Raw genomic sequence first — 23,271 nt, 5'->3', positions numbered from 1 at the left:
TGTCTACGGTGATCTGGCAGTGGACAAAAGCACAGTGAGTCGTTGGGCAAAGCGTGTGTCATCATCGCCGCAAGGTCAAGCGAGACTGTCTGATCTCCCGCGTGCGGGCCGGCCGTGCACAGCTGTGACTCCTGCAATGGCGGAGCGTGCGAACACACTCGTTCGAGATGATCGACGGATCACCATCAAACAACTCAGTGCTCAACTTGACATCTCTGTTGGTAGTGCTGTCACAATTGTTCACCAGTCGGGATATTCAAAGGTTTCTTCCCGCTGGGTCCCTCGTTGTCTAACCGAACACCATAAAGAGCAAAGGAGAACCATCTGTGCGGAATTGCTTGCTCGTCATGTGGCTGAGGGTGACAATTTCTTGTCAAAGATTGTTACAGGCGATGAAACATGGGTTCATCACTTCGAACCTGAAACAAAACGGCAATCAATGGAGTGGCGCCACACCCACTCCCCTACCAAGAAAAAGTTTAAAGCCATACCCTCAGCCGGTAAAGTCATGGTTACAGTCTTCTGGGACGCTGAAGGGGTTATTCTGTTCGATGTCCTTCCCCATGGTCAAACGATCAACTCTGAAGTGTATTGTGCTACTCTTCAGAAATTGAAGAAACGACTTCAGCGTGTTCGTAGGCACAAAAATCTGAACGAAATTCTCCTTCTTCGTGACAACGCAAGACCTCACACAAGTCTTCGCACCCGAGAGGAGCTCACAAAACTTCAGTGGACTGTTCTTCCTCATGCACCCTACAGCCCCGATCTCGCACCGTCGGATTTCCATATGTTTGGCCCAATGAAGGACGCAATCCGTGGGACGCACTACGCGGATGATGAAGAAGTTATTGATGCAGTACGACGTTGGCTCCGACATCGACCAGTGGAATGGTACCGTGCAGTCATACAGGCCCTCATTTCAAGGTGGCGTAAGGCCGTAGCATTGAATGGAGATTACGTTGAAAAATAGTGTTGTGTAGCTAAAAGATTGGGGAATAACCTGGTGTATTTCAATGCTCAATAAAACAACCCCTGTTTCAGAAAAAAAAATGTGTTGCATTACTTATTGAACTGCCCTCGTATATCCGCATCGGAGTCGCGCTGCATTGTGTATAAGCTGTAGCAACGACATACATCGGAAATTTTTGATCGCTCCTTATACACTCCTGGAAATGGAAAAAAGAACACATTGACCCCGGTGTGTCAGACCCACCATACTTGCTCCGGACACTGCGAGAGGGCTGTACAAGCAATGATCACACGCACGGCACAGCGGACACACCAGGAACCGCGGTGTTGGCCGTCGAATGGCGCTAGCTGCGCAGCATTTGTGCACCGCCGCCGTCAGAGTCAGCCAGTTTGCCGTGGCACACGGAGCTCCATCGCAGTCTTTAACACTGGTAGCATGCCGCGACAGCGTGGACGTGAACCGTATGTGCAGCTGACGGACTTTGAGCGAGGGCGCATAGTGGGCATGCGGGAGGCCGGGTGGACGTACCGCCGAATTGCTCAACACGTGGGGCGTGAGGTCTCCACAGTACATCGATGTTGTCGCCAGTGGTCGGCGGAAGGTGCACGTGCCCGTCGACCTGGGACCGGACCGCAGCGACGCACGGATGCACGCCAAGACCGTAGGATCCTACGCAGTGCCGTAGGGGACCGCACCGCCACTTCCTAGCAAATTAGGGACACTGTTGCTCCTGGGGTATCGGCGAGGACCATTCGCAACCGTCTCCATGAAGCTGGGCTACGGTCCCGCACACCGTTAGGCCGTCTTCCGCTCACGCCCCAACATCGTGCAGCCCGCCTCCAGTGGTGTCGCGACAGGCGTGAATGGAGGGACGAATGGAGACGTGTCGTCTTCAGCGATGAGAGTCGCTTCTGCCTTGGTGCCAATGATGGTCGTATGCGTGTTTGGCGCCGTGCAGGTGAGCGCCACAATCAGGACTGCATACGACCGAGGCACACAGGGCCAACACCCGGCATCATGGTGTGGGGAGCGATCTCCTACACTGGCCGTACACCACTGGTGATCGTCGAGGGGACACTGAATAGTGCACGGTACATCCAAACCGTCATCGAACCCATCGTTCTACCATTCCTAGACCGGCAAGGGAACTTGCTGTTCCAACAGGACAATGCACGTCCGCATGTATCCCGTGCCACCCAACGTGCTCTAGAAGGTGTAAGTCAACTACCCTGGCCAGCAAGATCTCCGGATCTGTCCCCCATTGAGCATGTTTGGGACTGGATGAAGCGTCGTCTCACGCGGTCTGCACGTCCAGCACGAACGCTGGTCCAACTGAGGCGCCAGGTGGAAATGGCATGGCAAGCCGTTCCACAGGACTACATCCAGCATCTCTACGATCGTCTCCATGGGAGAATAGCAGCCTGCATTGCTGCGAAAGGTGGATATACACTGTACTAGTGCCGACATTGTGCATGCTCTGTTGCCTGTGTCTATGTGCCTGTGGTTCTGTCAGTGTGATCATGTGATGTATCTGACCCCAGGAATGTGTCAATAAAGTTTCCCCTTCCTGGGACAATGAATTCACGGTGTTCTTATTTCAATTTCCAGGAGTGTATTTGATCTAGACTCGCAAATGTTGTGTCATTTAAGTTCCCAGTGCCACAGAGAAGTTTAAAGTTCCATAAAATAAAAAATTCAGTGTCATAATTCGGTGTCTATAAAGGCCAGAAAACTTATTGCCCCCTATAACTTGTGGAAATGAAATGAAATGAGCGTATGGCATTGTTGGCTGGAAGGCCCCGTCCAGGGAAGTTTGGCCGCCGGGTGCGAGTCTTACTCCAGCCGACGCCACACTGGGCGACTTGCGTGCCGGTGATGAAGATGAAATGATTGTGAGGACAACACAACAGCCAGTCCACGAGTAAACGTGGCCTACAATGCATATCTGAAGAGCTAAGGGCACCTGTTCAGTAGAAGAGATGAGTTTGACAGTACCGAAGATGAACAAGAGCACTCAGCTGTCAGGGAATGCACTTTAAAACCCAACTTCATTAGACTTTTTTTCGTGTTTTGGTCCATACTACCATCTCTCAAAATATGGAAAGCAAAGATTTTGCAGTAGAAGAGATTTGTTTCACAGCGTCGAAGCTGAGGAAGTGCTTGTAGCTCTTAAGGCATGGATTGTTGAGCCCATGTTTAGTAAAATTTTTGCCTTAGAATGGTCGTTCATGTCATACCTCTACTGACTATTCCTGCTGGGACACCCTGCAGATATTGCGTTCCCTAACAAAATACAAAATGAGTTATTGTGATCGTTTCATAGCTTTGGTTACTGATAATAACTTGACACCAGTGCCTATGAGTTTTAATTCCTACATTACAGTACTGAAGACGATCATTATGTGATTGAAAATCGATTTTGTTGTCAATAAACCATCAAAATTACGGCCAACGCTGACCTTCCTTCTAAAAGACAAAACGTCAAATACACAGGAATCTGAAACGAAGTTCCTCGACTAAGCCGGCCGGAGTGGCCGTGCGGTTCGAGGCGCTGCAGTCTGGAGCCGAGCCACCGCTACGGTCGCAGGTTCGAATCCTGCCTCGGGCATGGATGTGTGTGATGTCCTTAGGTTAGTTAGGTTTAATTAGTTCTAAGTTCTAGGCAACTGATGACCTCAGAAGTTAAGTCGCATAGTGCTCAGAGCCTCGACTAAGTGAAAGCGTGCATGCTACTGTAAAGTTAGAGTAAAGAAGACACAAAACAGAAGCAGACCTCACACAGGTCAATTTGTTGCCTCATTTGGCCATTTCTCACCCTTCGTGTGGCCGTGAAAAAACGGACAAAAATTTTCCCTCAAATCTCTTATCAAGTTTATCTTAATTACACTGAATACTTTCAAGCAAATAAACCCTTTTTTGCAGAACTAGACTTCACACACTGGTCGATGTGATACCCCACTCGTTCACTTCCGACTCTTCGTTTGATTATGAAAATTCGGACAAAAAGCTACTGTGCAACATATTGGGAGTCTTATTTTCGTACCATTCAATCATTTGACCAACCACATCTGCTTAAATACACTGTAATTGATGAAGTGTAGCAATATAGACAAAAACGGTAAACTCATTTGAAGTAAATTGATGATGTCAGACTACATAAACAAGTAAATCAATATTATGCAACAGGAAAGAGGATTCTAGGAAGACTACGTACAAGAAAGACTGTAGAGCGAGCTGCTCATATATCTCGCCTTATTCGTGTTGTACAGTAAAGAAGAACAACTTGAAGACAAATATTGGAATATTTATTATTTTGTCTTTGATATGAACTAAACTTTTCAACATTAATGGAAATAGAGGCAACAAATTTGTTGTGATACAGCCTTAACCAAAATCATTTTGAATATCGTGTCAGATAGCACATAAGAAAAGTGCTTAGATTTTAGAACAAATAATGTCACATATTTTCGGTATCTATTGCAGAGCGTAATTCAAGTGTCATGTTTCTTAACAAAAAAAGCCGTTATCTAAGAAAATTATTACGAATCTGTCCCACTGTATCTATATGACATCTTCATTTCCATCTCTCTTCCCTCTTTCATCACCGGAGCTGTTTTATTTCCCCCTTATCCTCTCTCTCTCTCTCTCTCTCTCTCTCTCTCTCAACCATTACTTCATAATTATCTTCCAGCTCAGTACCTCTCCACTACTCCCTTCCCCCTCCCTTTCTTTCTTTCTTTCGCTCTTTCGCTCTTTCGCTCTCTCTCTCTCTCTCGTTCTTAACTTTCTCTTTCGTGTGTCTCCCTGTGTCTCATTTTCTCTCACTGTGATTTTCTGTCTGAAGTCATGTCTCTCTGTATCGCATACACTCACACATACATACACACTACAAACAAACATATCCTTTCTCTCTTTCTGTATCTCGTTAACTCACTCTATCCCCTCTGACGTGACACTTCATTTATAGTTTCCTGACACGTGTGTATTAGACACGTCATTTACAGTTTTAGAGCTGGGAGATACTGAATAAATCTTATATGAATGTGGTTCTGTTAATCGCACGCAGCTTTATCATAATGTAGTTTTCGATAGCAGTTGTTGAGCCTTGTGCATCAGTTTCTGAAGCTATGTATAGCATTTCTGTTAAATAATAATTTCTCACAATTCTGTTCAAAAATTCGTAGATTCTAAAGAGATATTCGGCAGCGATGGAAACAGAAATCAAATTAACATCTCACAACAATCATATAAGAACAATACAAATTTTATAATAATGAATTTAACAAAGAGTGTTTGTAGGGCGCAACATTTTGTTGATACGAAAAAGTTTGTAAATTACAAAATTATCTCAGAGACTCAATCACTCTTTTATGTCTGTTGTCTTTGTTTATAATAATGAATTTAACAAAGAGTGTTTGTAGGGCGCAACATTTTGTTGATACGAAAAAGTTTGTAAATTACAAAATTATCTCAGAGACTCAATCAGTCTTTTATGTCTGTTGTCTTTGTTTTGTCCGCAACGTTGGCGGACCCGTGATTACAGAGGGGTAGTTCTTCGTGCAGGTTCATGGAGAGTGAATGTATTAACGTGGGAATGGTCGCTAGTGTACTATAACATGTATATAATTTTAAACATCGATAAACAACAGTAAATGGTATGAAAAGCCATTTGAAAAAAATTATTTCTTTACAGAAGCAACAACCTAAGGATCGAAACTTCCTGGCAGATTAAAACTGTGTGTCCGACCGAGACTCGAACTCGGGACCTTTGCCTTTCGCGGGCAAATGCTCTACCATCTGAGCTACCGAAGCACGACTCACGCCCGGTACTCACAGCTTTACTTCTGCCAGTATCTCGTCTCCTACCTTCCAAACTTTACAGGAGCTCTTCTGCGAACCTTGCAGAACTAGCACTCCTGAAAGAAAGGATACTGCGGAGACATGGCTTAGCCACAGCCTGGGGGATGTTTCCAGAATGAGATTTTCACTCTGCAGCGGAGTGTGCGCTGATATGAAACTTCCTGGCAGATTAAAACTGTATGCCCGACCGAGACTCGAACTCGGGACCTTTGTCTTTCGCGGGCTCTACCATCTGAGCTACCGAAGCACGACTCACGGCCGGTACTCACAGCTTTACTTCTGCCAGTATCTCGTCTCCCACCTTCCAAACGTCCCGAGTTCGAGTCTCGGTCGGGCACACAGTTTTAATCTGCCAGGAAGTTTCATATCAGCGCACACTCCGCTGCAGAGTGAAAATCTCATTCTGGAAACATCCCCCAGGCTGTGGCTAAGCCATGTCTCCACAGTATCCTTTCTTTCAGGAGTGCTAGTTCTGCAAGGTTCGCAGAAGAGCTTCTGTAAAGTTTGGAAGGTAGGAGACGAGGTACTGGCAGAAGTAAAGCTGTGAGTACCGGGCGTGAGTGGTGCTTCGGTAGCTCAGATGGTAGAGCACTTGCCCGCGAAAGGCAAAGGTCCCGAGTTCGAGTCTCGGTCGGGCACACAGTTTTAATCTGCCAGGAAGTTTCATATCAGCGCACACTCCACTGCAGAGTGAAAATCTCATTCTGGAAACCTAAGGATCATTCTTTTGAATTAGGAAAATGGATCTAAGAAAAAACTATAATGCAACACAAACAATAAAGATTGCAAGATTAATATAAAATCTTAGTATTGTTTTCAGTTAACATTGAAATACGTATCTGCTGAGACTGTTTCTTCTTAAGCTTATCCATTACAGATCTTTAAGGACTCGCGACTGTTTAGTCAAGATAAATACAGAAAACTGCAACCAGTCACTTTTCTGAATTAGTTATTTATTGCATGAACCGGTTTTCGAATGTTTATAGGCTCATCCTCAAACGGTGCATATGAGTTGTTCTGTGGAATGGAGAACCTCAATGTGACAGTGGAGAAAACTACTCGTACAGACCCTTCATCACTGAAGACATGTGGGTATAATGGATATAATGACTCTAGGAACAGGTGAACATAAAAGTATATCCAGACTTTTGTTGTGTATTTTATGTTAAGGCAGAATTCGTTATCGTGCATACTCGTAGGAGGGTACAAATTGTAGATGTTTCAAAGTGGCCCTGAGGCAAAAAGCATGTTCCACCGACACGTCACAGAGCATTACATTTTGAAACACACTCCTGGAAATGGAAAAAAGAACACATTGACACCGGTGTGTCAGACCCACCATACTTGCTCCGGACACTGCGAGAGGGCTGTACAAGCAATGATCACACGCACGGCACAGCGGGCACACCAGGAACCGCGGTGTTGGCCGTCGAATGGCGCTAGCTGCGCAGCATTTGTGCACCGCCGCCGTCAGTGTCAGCCAGTTTGCCGTGGCATACGGAGCTCCATCGCAGTCTTTAACACTGGTAGCATGCCGCGACAGCGTGGACGTGAACCGTATGTGCAGTTGACGGACTTTGAGCGAGGGCGTATAGTGGGCATGCGGGAGGCCGGGTGGACGTACCGCCGAATTGCTCAACACGTGGGGCGTGAGGTCTCCACAGTACATCGATGTTGTCGCCAGTGGTCGGCGGAAGGTGCACGTGCCCGTCGACCTGGGACCGGACCGCAGCGACGCACGGATGCACGCCAAGACCGTAGGATCCTACGCAGTGCCGTAGGGGACCGCACCGCCACTTCCCAGCAAATTAGGGACACTGTTGCTCCTGGGGCATCGGCGAGGACCATTCGCAACCGTCTCCATGAAGCTGGGCTACGGTCCCGCACACCGTTAGGCCGTCTTCCACTCACGACCCAACATCGTGCAGCCCGCCTCCAGTGGTGTCGCGACAGGCGTGAATGGAGGGACGAATGGAGACGTGTCGTCTTCAGCGATGAGAGTCGCTTCTGCCTTGGTGCCAATGATGGTCGTATGCGTGTTTGGCGCCGTGCAGGTGAGCGCCACAATCAGGACTGCATACGACCGAGGCACACAGGGCCAACACCCGGCATCATGGTGTGGGGAGCGATCTCCTACACTGGCCGTACACCACTGGTGATCGTCGAGGGGACACTGAATAGCGCACGGTACATCCAAACCGTCATCAAACCCATCGTTCTACCATTCCTAGACCGGCAAGGGAACTTGCTGTTCCAACAGGACATTGCACGTCCGCATGTATCCCGTGCCACCCAACGTGCTCTAGAAGGTGTAAGTCAACTACCCTGGCCAGCAAGATCTCCGGATCTGTCCCCCATTGAGCATGTTTGGGACTGGATGAAGCGTCGTCTCACGCGGTCTGCACGTCCAGCACGAACGCTGGTCCAACTGAGGCGCCAGGTGGAAATGGCATGGCAAGCCGTTCCACAGGACTACATCCAGCATCTCTACGATCGTCTCCGTGGGAGAATAGCAGCCTGCATTGCTGCGAAAGGTGGATATACACTGTACTAGTGCCGACATTGTGCATGCTCTGTTGCCTGTGTCTATGATGTGCCTGTGGTTCTGTCAGTGTGATCATGTGATGTATCTGACCCCAGGAATGTGTCAATAAAGTTTCCCCTTCCTGGGACAATGAATTCACGGTGTTCTTATTTCAATTTCCAGGAGTGTAGCTACAGTACGCACCCTCCTGAGGGTGAGTCTGTGATGATTCGAAAAACGGTTCATGCAATCAATAACTATTTCAAAAAAAGCGACGGGTTGCAGTTTTCTGTATTTCAATTTTTTTTTACGTAAGGTGCTTAGTGTCTGTTAAGTGTCGGGATACTGTAGTGTTTTCGCTCACCGTCTGCATCCAGCTCGTCGATGACCTCCTGCAGCGTGTCGGCGTCCAGCTTGATGCCCAGCATGTCCAGGATGGTCTGCACCGTGTCTATGGTGATGTAGCCCTTCTTCTCGTGGTCAAAGGCATCGAACGCCTTTTTCAGGACTGGAGCAGAAAACGAATGGCCGTTACGACAACTACACATCAGCATTCCTTTCGCAAGCTATGAATAAAATGTAGCAATTGGATTGGAATCTTTGCTCTGTGGAATGGAAAACCTCAATCTGACCGCGAAGAAAACTGTTCATACAAACTCTCAATCACTAAATACTTGGGGGAACTTACATGTGGTGGATATAATGACTTCAGTGTCAAGTATTAGATAAAAGTGTCACCAGACTTTTGTTGTGTATTTTAGGTTAATGTTGAATTCGTTATCGCGTAAATTGCACCAACCGAAAAGTTTCTCTGAAGCAACATATTGGTTTCGCATGCTGTTGTAGAGAATGCTCGCATCTAGATATCTCCTACACCGTCTTGTCACCTAATGGTAAAAAAGTCAGCGACTTGTTTCAGTTGAAGTGCTTTGACGTTGGGCAGCTCGAAAATGGTTGTCAGAGGATTGAAGACTGCGACAGTTGGATACTAAATTCCAAGTTTGATATGCGCAATTATTTGGTGCTACGTTTTCAGGAATTGGGAAGTCAACGACTCTAATGTTTGACGAGCGTAACCTGTCAGATCCATAGACAATGACCAGTTTCGTGTCCATTTGTATAATAAGAAGAGTATAATAAGAAGAACTGACTATTTTTTTCCTCCATTAGCGCACGTACGTGCCTGCAACTTCAAAATGGACGTTAACTTAAAGCGAGTCGAGACTTAAAACAAAATTAAATTTAAAATTCAGCAGTGATAGAATTTGGCCCTGTGGCATCCACTTTCTTATTGATGTTACGGCTACTGCTCTCAAAATAGGTTTTTTCCCTTGGCCAGCAATTCCATTCGATAAGTGACATTTGAATATGACGCTGATGGATCAGCAAGATTTGTGCTCTACTCACCTTGTATCTGTTCTGCAGGAAGGTCATCCTGAAATAAGAAACAACAGAATTAGTGACGGGTGCGTAATATCCAAAGTGTTTATAGCGACTGAAAATCAAGGCAATAGCTGAGAAATATTTTAGCCTGAAAAACTGCCTTGAAATGATAAATTATAAATAAACATAAGTTATGTAAATTAAATACTGTTTTTTTTGCGACGGCAATGAACGGGGTATTAGCTTTTATCTTTATTTGAAAGCATCTTCAGTGGTCACTGTAACAAAATGGTTTTTTCTTACAGTTTTGTTTGCTAGGATCGCGAACAGTTCACATGTTTTAAGTTACTTCTATAAACAGTATTAAATATTATATGTACTCACTGTTTTCTGTTGCTTACGTCCTTCTTCCTGTTCTTCTACATGTATGTTGTAGATTTTAGCACACAGAACTTTCACTGACACTAAATATATTCACGGTTTTGTGTTGTGACGAACGACTGCCATCTCTCCTTTTCGAGTGATTTTGTTTTGCTATTGCGGGATGCATTCGTCATTTGCTTTCATAGCAGCTTGGTCGTCTGCTGCTGCTCTGTATGTACGAGTGTTTATATTTTTTGGCTAGTGTATGTGTTTATATTTTCCGACAGGTGTGTGTGTGTGTGTGTGTGTGTGTGTGTGTGTGTGTGTGTGTGTGTCTGTGTATTTGAAGGTAGCTAACATGTTCTAACTATTGTGTGTGTAAATTATTAGCCGGCCTGGGTGGCCGAGCGGTTCTACGCGCTACAGTCTGGAACCGTGCGACCGCTACGGTCGCAGGTTCGAATCCTGCCTCGGGCATGGATCTGTGTGATGTCCTTAGGTTAGTTACGTTTCAGTAGTTCTAAGTTCTAGGGGACTGATAACCTCAGAAATTAAGTCCCATAGTGCTCAGAGCCATTTGAATATTTTTTTTTATTTTATTTATTTATTTTTTTTTTTTGTTAAATATTCCTTTGCTATGGTACAGTAGTGGGTGATATAGGGTGGAGATACTACCAAGTTTGTGATATTATTTTGTGATGTCTATGGGAGTTTCTCTTTATCTATAATATGTTTTATTAATTCAAATAACGTTTGGTTGCTGGTGTTTATCTGGTAATTTATTATATGTTTCCTCTCTGTTATAGCTGTTTGGACTTGGAAGTTCTATTGTAGGGATAGCACATGCTTTTTGTTACTAAATCTGACTGTTTTCATTCCCTGTTCAGTTGTGGTGGGGTGGAGGTTTTATTGCTGAAGGTGCTCTGCAAATATTGAATGGCTGGTACCATACTTCTAGGCCTTTTTATATTCTTTATACCTTATTTCAACACTAGAGTTGGTAAATGCCAGATTTTTGGTGTATATCAGTGTCATCTTCCTTCTTTAGACATTTCTGTATTGAGTTATAACAACTCAATACAAAAAAGTGCAAAGAACTAGATGACACTGACATACACCAAAAATCTCGGTACAGAAAAGTGTAAAGAAGGAAGATGACACTGATGTATACAAAAAATCTCACTGCAAAAAAGTCTAAAGAAGGAATGTGACACCGACATGTACCAAAAATTTGCCATTTATAATAACTCAGTACAAAAATAGCCAAAGAAGGAAGATGATACTGACATATACCAAAAATCTGGCATGTATAATAACTCAGTACTTGAATATTTAAACAATGTGCAATTTAAGTATCTAGTGGTACAGCTACGAATTGGTAAATGAAATGGGACAAACAAAATAAATCAAAAGCACAGAAGGCGACTCCAACATTGATGCATCTTTTATCTCGTATAGGGACCATGAGAATAAGATGTGAGAGATCATAAAGTCTACCGAGTCACATAAACAGCCGTTTTTCTCTCGCTGAGTAAGTAGATGAAAGAGGACTGAAACTGGCAATGTTGGTACGAAGTGTTTTCAGTTATGGTGTGTGCAATGGGCTGCAGAATACAAAAGGTAAAAGCCGTGAAACTAACAACATTTCCATCGAATTCTTGCCCAGCCTTTGCGAAAACTGATCGAGCGGTCTGAGTTTCCGGACTGTTTTTCACACTCACACAAATCTCCATTTCGGCAACATACGGAACATGAAAATGAGACGTTTAAAGTACTAAATGAGTTTTGCTATTTGGGGAGCAAAATAACCGATGATGGTCGAAGTAGAGAGGATATAATATGTAGACCGGCAGTGGCAAGCAAAGCGTTTCTGAAGAAGAGAAATTTGTTAACATCGAGTATAGATTCAAGTTTCAGGAAGTCGTTTCTGAAAGTATTTGTATGGAGCGTAGCCATGTATGGAAGTGAAACATGGACGATAAATAGTTTGGACAAGAAGAGAATAGAAGCTTTCGAAATGTGGTGCTACAGAAGGATGCTGAAGATTAGATGGGTAGATCACATAACTAATGAGGAGGTATTGAACAGAATTGGGGAGGAGAGAAATTTGTGGCACAACTTGACTAGAAGAAGGGATCGGTTGGTAGGACAATTCTGAGGCATCAAGGGATCACCAATTTAGTATTGGAGGGCAGCGTGGAGGGTAAAAATCATAGAGGGAGACCAAGAGATGAATACACTAAACAGATTCAGAAGGATGTAGGTTGTGGTAGGTACTGGGAGATGAAGAAGCTTGCACAGGATGGAGTAGCATGGAGAGCTGCATCAAACCAGTCTCTGGACTGAAGACCACAACAACAACAATATGGTACATGTGGTTTATTCATTTATTGCCATCAGTCTTCTCACTGGTTTGATGACCCGTCACAATTTCCTATCCCTGTACTTCAGAGTACTGCTTGCACGCATCGTCCTCAATTATTTGCAGGATGAATTCCAAGCTCTGTGTTCCGCTACAGTTTTTACCCTCTACAAATCACTCTAGAACCATGGTAGTTATTCCCCGATGTTTAACAGACATCATAACATCTTAGCATTCTGTCCCTTCTACTTAGTGTTTCCCATATGACCTTTTCTTCGTCGATTCAGCAGAGGGCCACTTCAGATTGTACCTTCGTACTGAGATCAACATATCCTGTGTTAGATGTTCCAGTGAATATATATATATATATATATATATATATATATATATATATATATATATATATATATATATATATATAGGGTGAGTCACCTAACATTACCGCTGGATATATTTCGTAAACCACATCAGTGATATATATATATATATATATATATATACTCCTGGAAATGGAAAAAAGAACACATTGACACCGGTGTGTCAGACCCACCATACTTGCTCCGGACACTGCGAGAGGGCTGTACAAGCAATGATCACACGCACGGCACAGCGGACACACCAGGAACCGCGGTGTTGGCCGTCGAATGGCGCTAGCTGCGCAGCATTTGTGCACCGCCGCCGTCAGTGTCAGCCAGTTTGCCGTGGCATACGGAGCTCCATCGCAGTCTTTAACACTGGTAGCATGCCGCGACAGCGTGGACGTGAACCGTATGTGCAGTTGACGGACTTTGAGCGAGGGCGTATAGTGGGCATGCGGGAGGCCGGGTGGACGTACCGCCGAATTGCCCAACACGTGGGGCGTGAGGTCTCCACAGTACATCGATGTTGTCGCCAGTGGTCGGCGGAAGGTGCACGTGCCCGTCGACCTGGGACCGGACCGCAGCGACGCACGGATGCACGCCAAGACCGTAGGATCCTACGCAGTGCCGTAGGGGACCGCACCGCCACTTCCCAGCAAATTAGGGACACTGTTGCTCCTGGGGTATCGGCGAGGACCATTCGCAACCGTCTCCATGAAGCTGGGCTACGGTCCCGCACACCGTTAGGCCGTCTTCCGCTCACGCCCCAACATCGTGCAGCCCGCCTCCAGTGGTGTCGCGACAGGCGTGAATGGAGGGACGAATGGAGACGTGTCGTCTTCAGCGATAAGAGTCGCTTCTGCCTTGGTGCCAATGATGGTCGTATGCGTGTTTGGCGCCGTGCAGGTGAGCGCCACAATCAGGACTGCATACGACCGAGGCACACAGGGCCAACACCCGGCATCATGGTGTAGGGAGCGATCTCCTACATTGGCCGTACACCACTGGTGATCGTCGAGGGGACACTGAATAGTGCACGGTACATCCAAACCGTCATCGAACCCATCGTTCTACCATTCCTAGACCGGCAAGGGAACTTGCTGTTCCAACAGGACAATGCACGTCCGCATGTATCCCGTGCCACCCAACGTGCTCTAGAAGGTGTAAGTCAACTACCCTGGCCAGCAAGATCTCCGGATCTGTCCCCCATTGAGCATGTCTGGGACTGGATGAAGCGTCGTCTCACGCGGTCTGCACGTCCAGCACGAACGCTGGTCCAACTGAGGCGCCAGGTGGAAATGGCATGGCAAGCCGTTCCACAGGACTACATCCAGCATCTCTACGATCGTCTCCATGGGAGAATAGCAGCCTGCATTGCTGCGAAAGGTGGATATACACTGTACTAGTGCCGACATTGTGCATGCTCTGTTGCCTGTGTCTATGTGCCTGTGGTTCTGTCAGTGTGATCATGTGATGTATCTGACCCCAGGAATGTGTCAATAAAGTTTCCCCTTCCTGGGACAATGAATTCACGGTGTTCTTATTTCAATTTCCAGGAGTATATATATATATATATATATATATATATATATATATATATATATATATATCCAACAAGAAAATCGGGCTCCAACCCGTGCGGGAAGACGTCAGATGTGCAACGTAATTTACAGCGGCGTCATTGTGTGATGTCATTTGATCGTTTCATGAACAGGGTATAGGCAAAATAATGTGGACAGTGGTAGTAATGGGATGGTTGTGTTTGAGAGTCAACAACGCATGTAAAGTACATGTCGTGCTGGACTGTGCGTGTTCACTACGGACTAGGCATGAGTTGACGTTGTTTAGAGTGGTGCACACACTTCGTATTTGCACTCACAGGCCGAGGTCGACACTCAATGAAAGACCTAACAGAGCTCCAAAGATGGCAGATTGTGGGGGCCCGATTAGCTGGAGCATCAGTAACCAAGGGAGACAACTTATTGAACATTTCAAGAGCAACTGTATTCACAGTCATCACAGCCTACACAAAACATGGAAAGACATCATCGTGTAAACGTAATAGTTGGGCGTAGATCATAGCTAAATGACAGAGACTGTTGTAAACACGAATTGTGTCAAAACAACACAAAACTGCAGCGGCTAAAATGACTGCAGAGCTCAATGTCCATCTCTGAGACTCCGTATCTATCAACACTGTGCGCCGAGAGCTCCATAAAACGAATGTTCATAGGCGAGCTGCTATAGCAAAATCTTTACTGAGGACAACGAATGCAAAGAAGCGTAAAACACAGTGTTAGGAGCATAAATCCTGGACAGTTGATCAGTAGAAACACGTCACGTAGTCCGACGGGTCTACGTCTTACTTATTTGCAACATCGGGCCGGGTTTATGTCTGGAGAACACCAGAAGAAGCCTACAATCCTGGCTGCTTGATTCCCGTGGTTGAGCATGGAGGTGGAAGTGGGATGGTGTGGGCAGCCATGTCATTGTATTCCGCTGTTCCCATCATTAATCTCAAAGGCCGTGTTAAGCCAGCGATTATGTGAACGTTTTAGGCAATCAGTTGCACCTCATGATTCATCATGATTCCAATGTTCTTCCCCAACAACGATGCCATATTTCAGTAAGATAATGCACCCCTTCACACAGCCAGGACCAAAATCGTGGTGTGAGGAGCTTGCAACTGAACTGGAGAGTCTTCCCCGGCCGGCACAGTCCCCGGACTTGAACGTTATGGAACCCATGTGGGCGGTATTGGAGCGCAGACTCCAGAGTAGATATCCGCCTCCCTCGCCACTACAGGAGTTAGAAGAAGTTCTGATCGAAGAGTGGCATAACATTCCACTGGAGACTATACAATCATTGTATGCCAGTATTGCAAGAAGAATCGCAGCTGCATTATGGGGGCCCAATCCTTTATTAATTAACCATTCCCAAGTAAGTATAGGTGTTCACATTATTTGCCCTATCCCCTGTAAGTTCTGAATTTTGAAAACTTACTGTCCTGCAAAAATATGTAGGAAGTCACTATTAGTGCCCTCGTCCAAAATTTGAGTCGCTTTGATTTCCTAGTAACGTAGGAACGGGACCGTATGAGTACACAGTGTTCTTGTGTAAAACGTTATCTTCGGAGGCCCGTCTACAAAGACTAGAAGAAAATAACAGCAATCGCCGAACAGCGTGTGCTCCGAGTCTTGCAACGCTGCGCTCAGGCCTAAGGTCGTTTTGAACACTGCAATGTTTCACAATGCTTAATCCTACCAAACGAGGTAGCCAGTTACTTCCCTCCGAACTTTGGACTGACTTAAACAGCCAGTAACAAAGGAATCTACTGTTTGCCTTGGATTCTGATCCACTTTTTCAAACTGGCATTCATCTCAAACGTATATCACTGTCAAAGGTGGAAGAAGCGATGTAGTTGCTACTGTTGTTGTTCTTGTTGTTGTTACCATTGTTGTTTGTATGTGGTCTCAAGTCCGTTTCTATGCAGCTGTTCACGCTACTGCGGCCTTTTCAAGTCTCTTCTCCTCTGGATTAATACTGCAACCTACATCTACTTCAGTACTTGTATGATTTTTGTAATCAGTTCGTACTCTATGTCTACATTTTTTCAACGTCACACAATTCTCTCCATTACTGACCTAACTATTCCTTGATGCTTCAAGACGTGGCCTATCATGGTATCTCTTCTCTCAGTCAAATTGTGCCGTAAAACTGCTCGTGAACCGTGGAGCGTGCTGCGATGGCTTGGCCTGAGTGACTCAATGATTCACAGATAGCCTGCCGTACCGTAGCTGCAACCTCATCAAAGCAGTCTCAGACAAGAGCCTAAGAAATGATTCTTGAACAGGGCTACCGACATTTTCTGTAGTTACAGCGCAACAGTCTGGCCGACTGACTGATCTGGCCATGTACGAGGGCCGTTCAGAAAGTAACCTCCGGTTGATTTAAAAAACTACACCAAGTTAAATAAAAATATTTTAATATATACATCTTACAACTACATCTTTGCACTATTTTTCTACATAGTCTCCATAGCGATTGAGGCACTTATCGTATCTCTTCACAAGCTTTGAAATTCCTTCTGCATAAAAATCACCCGCTTGTGCCTGGAGCCAGCCTGTGACCGCATCTTTGAGCTCTTCGTCGTCATCAAACCGCTGTGACCCGAGCCATTTCTTCAAATGCATGAAGAGGTGATAATCACTTGGCGCCAGGTCTGGGCTGTAAGGTGGATGGTTGATAACGTCCCACTTGAAAGACTCGAGAAGGGCCGTTGTTCTGCGAGCAGAGTGAGGACGGGCGTTATCGTGCAAAAAAACGATACCGGAAGTCAGCATACCACGGCGTTTGTTCTGTATAGCCCGTCGTAACTTTTTTATTGTTTCACAGTACACGTCTTGATTAATGGTCGTACCACGTTCCATGAATTCAACCAACAACACCCCTTTGGCATCCCAAAACACCGTTGCCATCAGTTTTCTGGCAGAAAAATCTTGCGAGGCTTTTCTTGGTTTGGTAGGCGAATTTGAATGTGGCCACATTTTTTATTGTTCTTTTGTCTCAGGGTTCACGTACTTAATCCAGGTTTCGTCACCGGTCACGATTCTGTTTAACAATAGTTCTCCTTCGTCCTCATAACGTGACAGAAAGTCGAATGCAGAGGCCATTCTTTGAGTTTTGTGGTGGTCGGTAAGAATTTTGGGCACCCATCGTGCACAGAACTTACGGTAACCCAATCTTGCTGTCACTATCTCGTACAAGAGAGTCTTAGAAATCTGTGGAAAACCAGTAGACAACTCCGACATTGAGAGACGTCGATTTTCACGAACTTTTGCATCAACTGTCTGAACGAGTTCGTCAGTCACCAATGATGGTCTACCACTCCTCTCTTCATCATGAACGTTTTCTCGTCCACTTTTAAATAAACGTACCCATTCACGGACAACTCCTTCACTCATAACTCTTGGTCCGTACACGGCACAAAGCTCACGATGAATAGCTGCTGCAGAATATCCTTTGGCTGTAAAAAAACCTTATGACAGCACGCACTTCACATTTGGCGGGGTTTTCTATTGCAGCACACATTTCAAACTGCCACAAAAACTAAACTAGCGCAGGTACGACGTTCACTCGACCACGGCTTGATGCCGACTGACCTGTTGAGTGCGTGAACGCACAGATGGCGTCGCTACTCCCCCCACAACCCGCACTGTGACCAATCGGAGGTTACTTTCTGAACCGCCCTTGTATTATTAGCTAACGTTGTCTTGCTATGTTGGTACTGCAGACTGCTAAAAGCAAGACAACACCCAGTATAGTTCTCGAGGATATACAACTTTGGTTTTATGATAATGTCGTCCTCCAGTGTTTTCCGGAGAGAAAATAGTCCTCTATTTTGATATCCGGACGGGGACTACTTATCTTTTTTTTTATAAAAAATAAAAAATCTAGCTTTGGATGAAAGGAACGTTAGATCTTTTAACCGAGTAGGCAGGTAGACAATCTGAAAAGAGAAATGAATAGATAAGATATGGGCTGGTGAGACTCAGTGAAGTGCGGAAGCAGGAACTACGCGGTTTCTGGCCAGGTGACTCCCGAGATATCAACACGAAATCGAATAGGCGTGCGGGTAAACTAACACGAAGAGCGTAGCGGATAGTTCGCCATAGCCAAAAGGACAAAAAGCCGCGCGCGACACACCACAGCAGTACATGAATACAGAATGAACCAGAACTGTACTGACAAACCATTAGAGGTTACTCGGGGATATTTCCTGACAAGAACCGTCACCAAATTGAACTCATGTTTTAAGCAGAAAAAAGGAAATTTGAAAGATTTCAGCCCCAGCAATCGGTCTCGTGCGGAAATCTGGGTCATAATTCTGATATTACGTAGTTAAGACCTTCTGGAAGTACGGCTTTTAAATTTTCGCGCATACGGTTTATCACTCGCTTTTCCCCACTGCAGCCGCCTAATGTCAGAGTGCGAAATACTACTGTACGGCGGGGTCGCGACCAGAGTCCTCCTATCCATGGGATCTTGAAGGCGAAGAAGTAGGAGAAGGGAGATGGACATATTTGCCCAACATTGTTTGAAATCTTGTTCCAGGACATTCTATTGTATGCCAAAAGTAATAATTAATGTATGTAGTATGTCAACCTCAGCACATACAGGGTTATTACAAATGATTGAAGCGATTTCACAGCTCTACAATAACTTTATTATCTGAGATATTTTCACAATGCTTTGCACACACATACAAAAACTCAAAAAGTTTTTTTAGGCATTCACAAATGTTTGATATGTGCCCCTTTAGCGATTCGGGAGACATCAAGCCGATAATCAAGTTCCTCCCACACTCGGTGCAGCATGTCCCCATCAATGAGTTCGAAAGCATCGTTGATGCGAGCTCGCAGTTCTGGCACGTTTCTTGGTAGAGGAGGTTTAAACACTGAATCTTTCACATAACCCCACAGAAAGAAATCGCATGGGGTTAAGTCGGCAGAGCGTGGAGGCCATGACATGAATTGCTGATCATGATCTCCACCACGACCGATCCATCGGTTTTCCAATCTCCTGTTTAAGAAATGCCAAACATCATGATGGAAGTGCAGTGGAGCACCATCCTGTTGAAAGATGAAGTCGGCGCTGTCGGTCTCCAGTTGTGGCATGAGCCAATGTTCCAGCATGTCCATATACACGTGTCCTGTAACGTTTTTTTCGCAGAAGAAAAAGGGGCCGTAAACTTTAAACCGTGAGATTGCACAAAACACGTTAACTTTTGGTGAATTGCGAATTTGCTGCACGAATGCGTGAGGATTCTCTACTGCCCAGATTCGCACATTGTGTCTGTTCACTTCACCATTAAGAAAAAATGTTGCTTCATCACTGAAAACAAGTTTCGCACTGAACGCATCCTCTTCCATGAGCTGTTGCAACCGCGCCGAAAATTCAAAGCGTTTGACTTTGTCATCGGGTGTCAGGGCATGTAGCAGTTGTAAACGGTAAGGCTTCTGCTTTAGCCTTTTCCGTAAGATTTTCCAAACCGTCGGCTGTGGTACGTTTAGCTCCCTGCTTGCTTTATTCGTCGACTTCCGCGGGCTACGCGTGAAACTTGCCCGCACGCGTTCAACCGTTTCTTCGCTCACTGCTGGCCGACCCGTTGATTTCCCCTTACAGAGGCATCCAGAAGCTTTAAACTGCGCATGCCATCGCCGAATGGAGTTATCAGTTGGTGGATCTTTGTTGAACTTCGTCCTGAAGTGTCGTTGCACTGTTAGGATTGACTGATGAGAGTGCATTTCAAGCACGACATACGCTTTCTCGGCTCCTGTCGCCATTTTGTCTCACTGCGCTCTCGAGCGCTCTGGCGGCAGAAACCTGAAGTGCGGCTTCAGCCGAACAAAACTTTATGAGTTTTTCTACGTATCTGTAGTGTGTCGTGACCATATGTCAATGAATGGAGCTACAGTGAATTTATGAAATCGCTTCAATCATTTGTAATAGCCCTGTATATGTTCAACATTCTCATATTGGTATTCTACCCGTCAGGTTAGCCAAGAGCGCTAACGCGCTGCTTCATGGACTCGAGAAGGCGCGGCGGCCCCGGATCGAATCCGCCTGGCGGACTAACGACTTGGACGTGGTTTTTAGGCGGTTTTCCACATCCCACTAGCTGAATACTGGGCTGGTCCCCATGTCCCGCCTCAGTTACACGACTCGCACTATTTCATGGCTCATGCTAGACGCAGGCAGCTGCGGTACGCTAATTCCGCCCCAAGGGGTAGAGGGTGGCGCCAGAAAGGGCATCTGGCCACCCTCTAACATCGCCAAATCTCGCAACAAGGCCGATCCGACGTTGAAAGTGGGACAAAAGCCCTAAGGAAATGATGCTGATGATTCTCATATTGATATTCTGCAGCTACGTGTATGCCTCAAAATCAAAATGAAGAAACCCAAGAAACTGAAGAATTATTATGAAGTAAAGTTAACGATTTTCGACTTAACAATTTAATCACGTCAACGTATTGAATAGTAGTACATCTCCTACAAATGCAATCCACTTTAACGTGCCGGCTTCAAAATCCAAAGAAAATCACGCACAGCAGTGATGTTAATAATTAAATGGCGCTGCACTGCGTCTTTAATGAAGCACTCATTCGTTTCATTCAGTCAGGCTGCAGCTGTGAATCGCAACATCTAAACGTTCAAAGCCAAAAGATCTCTGGCACCAGCTGCAGGTTAGAAACTGCGCCCGTTGCTGTTGACACACTGAAAAAGGTATGCTACGAATGTCGAAACAGTATTTCGCAAACCTCTTACTCCACTGCACAGTACTTGGCGACCGGCAGTAAGTGGCTGCAACGGGACTGAACGAGTGACAAGTTGCGCATGCACGTGTTTAAAAGCTGTCCTTTCAGAAGGTCGTAACTGCGTTCTGTCAGAATTACGGCCCAAATGTTCGCGTGGTATCGGTTGCTGGGGCTGATATCTCGCAAGTGTGTTTTTCCTCCTTAAAATACGAGGTCACGTTGGTGATCTTTTCTTGTGATGTCGGGCGACTCGTTACCGAGTGACAACGTAGTTATAATTTTTTTCGGTTTGGTACTAGAGTCACCCTTGTTTCTGCGAGAGAACCTTCGTAAAAGTGAAGAGACCAGCTACAGGGTGTTTCAAAAATGACCGGTATATTTGAAACGGCAGTAAAAACTAAACGAGCAGCGATAGAAATACACCGTTTGTTGCAATATGCTTGGGACAACAGTACATTTGCAGGCGGACAAACTTTCGAAATTACAGTAGTTACAATTTTCAACAACAGATGGCGCTGCAAGTGATGTGAAAGATATAGACGACAACGCAGTCTGTGGGTGCGCCATTCTGTACGTCGTCTTTCTGCTGTAAGCGTGTGCTGTTCACAACGCGCAAGTGTGCTGTAGACAACATGGTTTATTCCTTAGAACAGAGGATTTTTGTGGTGTTGGAATTCCACCGCCTAGAACACAGTGTTGTTGCAACAAGACGAAGTTTTCAACGGAGGTTTAATGTAACCAAAGGACCGAAAAGCGATACAATAAAGGATCTGTTTGAAAAATTTCAACGGACTGGGAACGTGACGGATGAACGTGCTGGAAAGGTACGGCGACCGCGTACGGCAACCACAGAGGGCAACGCGCAGCTAGTGCAGCAGGTGATCCGACAGCGGCCTCGGGTTTCCGTTCGCCGTGTTGCAGCTGCGGTCCAAATGACGCCAACGTCCACGTATCGTCTCGTGCGCCAGAGTTTACACCTCTATCCGTACAAAATTCAAATGCGGCAACCCCTCAGCGCCGCTACCATTGCTGCACGAGAGACATTCGCTAACGATATAGTGCACAGGATTGATGACGGCGATATGCATGTGGGCAGCATTTGGTTTAGTGACGAAGCTTATTTTTACCTGGACGGCTTCGTCAATAAACAGAACTGGCGCATATGGGGAACCGAAAAGCCCCATGTTGCAGTCCCATCGTCCCCGCATCCTCAAAAAGTACTGGTCTGGGCCGCCATGTCTTCCAAAGGAATCATTGGCCCATTTTTCAGATCCGAAACGATTACTGCATCACGCTATCTGGACATTCTTCGTGAATTTGTGGCGGTACAAACTGCCTTAGACGACACTGCGAACACCTCGTGGTTTATGCAAGATGGTGCCCGGCCACATCGCACGGCCGACGTCTTTAATTTCCTGAATGAATATTTCGATGATCGTGTGATTGCTTTGGGCTATCCGAAACATACAGGAGGCGGCGTGGATTGGCCTCCCTATTCGCCAGACATGAACCCCTGTGACTTCTTTCTGTGGGGACACTTGAAAGACCAGGTGTACCGCCAGAATCCAGAAACAATTGCACAGCTGAAGCAGTACATCTCATCTGCATGTGAAGCCATTCCGCCAGACACGTTGTCAAAGGTTTCGGGTAATTTCATTCAGAGACTACGCCATATTATTGCTACGCATGTTGGATATGTGGAAAATATCGTACTATAGAGTTTCCCAGACCGCAGCGCCATCTGTTGTTGAAAATTGTAACTACTGTAATTTCGAAAGTTTGTCTGCCTGAAAATGTACTGTTGTCCCAAGCATATTGCAACAAACGGTGTATTTCTATCGCTGCTCGTTTAGTTTTTATTGCCGTTTCAAATATACCGGTCATTTTTGAAACACCCTGTATATGCAGCAACCAAAACGTGCACCACACAACACAGAGTAATGCGACAGCTCTAACGCCGCACGCGGAGCAACTGAAAAGGAACGCAACGGGCAGGCGATTTGCCAGTATCGGCAACTGGTTGCTGACTAGCTGGTAACGCTGTTCCGCGCACGGACTAGCTCTGAAACGAGAACTTTCAGTTGCCATGTGCGAGTGTGGAAGACAGGGAGTATTGTTTGTCGCACCCGAGA

The 23,271-nt window shown here is 45.7% G+C and overlaps 1 protein-coding gene across 1 annotated transcript in view; it reads right to left on the bottom strand.

Moving 5' to 3' along the window:
* Nucleotides 1-11,833, bottom strand: part of LOC126252739 (troponin C, isoallergen Bla g 6.0101-like) — an 81,133-nt gene extending 69,300 nt beyond the window's left edge. The window contains exons 1-3 of the mRNA XM_049953642.1: nucleotides 11,822-11,833; nucleotides 9,762-9,789; nucleotides 8,719-8,862 (exon numbers count right to left, since the gene is read on the bottom strand). Coding sequence (XP_049809599.1) covers nucleotides 8,719-8,862; nucleotides 9,762-9,789; nucleotides 11,822-11,833 — 184 coding nt within the window. The remainder of the gene's footprint in view (nucleotides 1-8,718; nucleotides 8,863-9,761; nucleotides 9,790-11,821) is intronic.
* Nucleotides 11,834-23,271: the final 11,438 nt, after the last annotated feature.

Source organism: Schistocerca nitens, chromosome 4 (assembly GCF_023898315.1).
Source record: "Schistocerca nitens isolate TAMUIC-IGC-003100 chromosome 4, iqSchNite1.1, whole genome shotgun sequence".
NCBI lineage: Eukaryota > Metazoa > Arthropoda > Insecta > Orthoptera > Acrididae > Schistocerca > Schistocerca nitens.
Note: the sequence above shows the minus strand (reverse complement) of the source record. Positions and strands in the feature narration are given on the sequence as shown.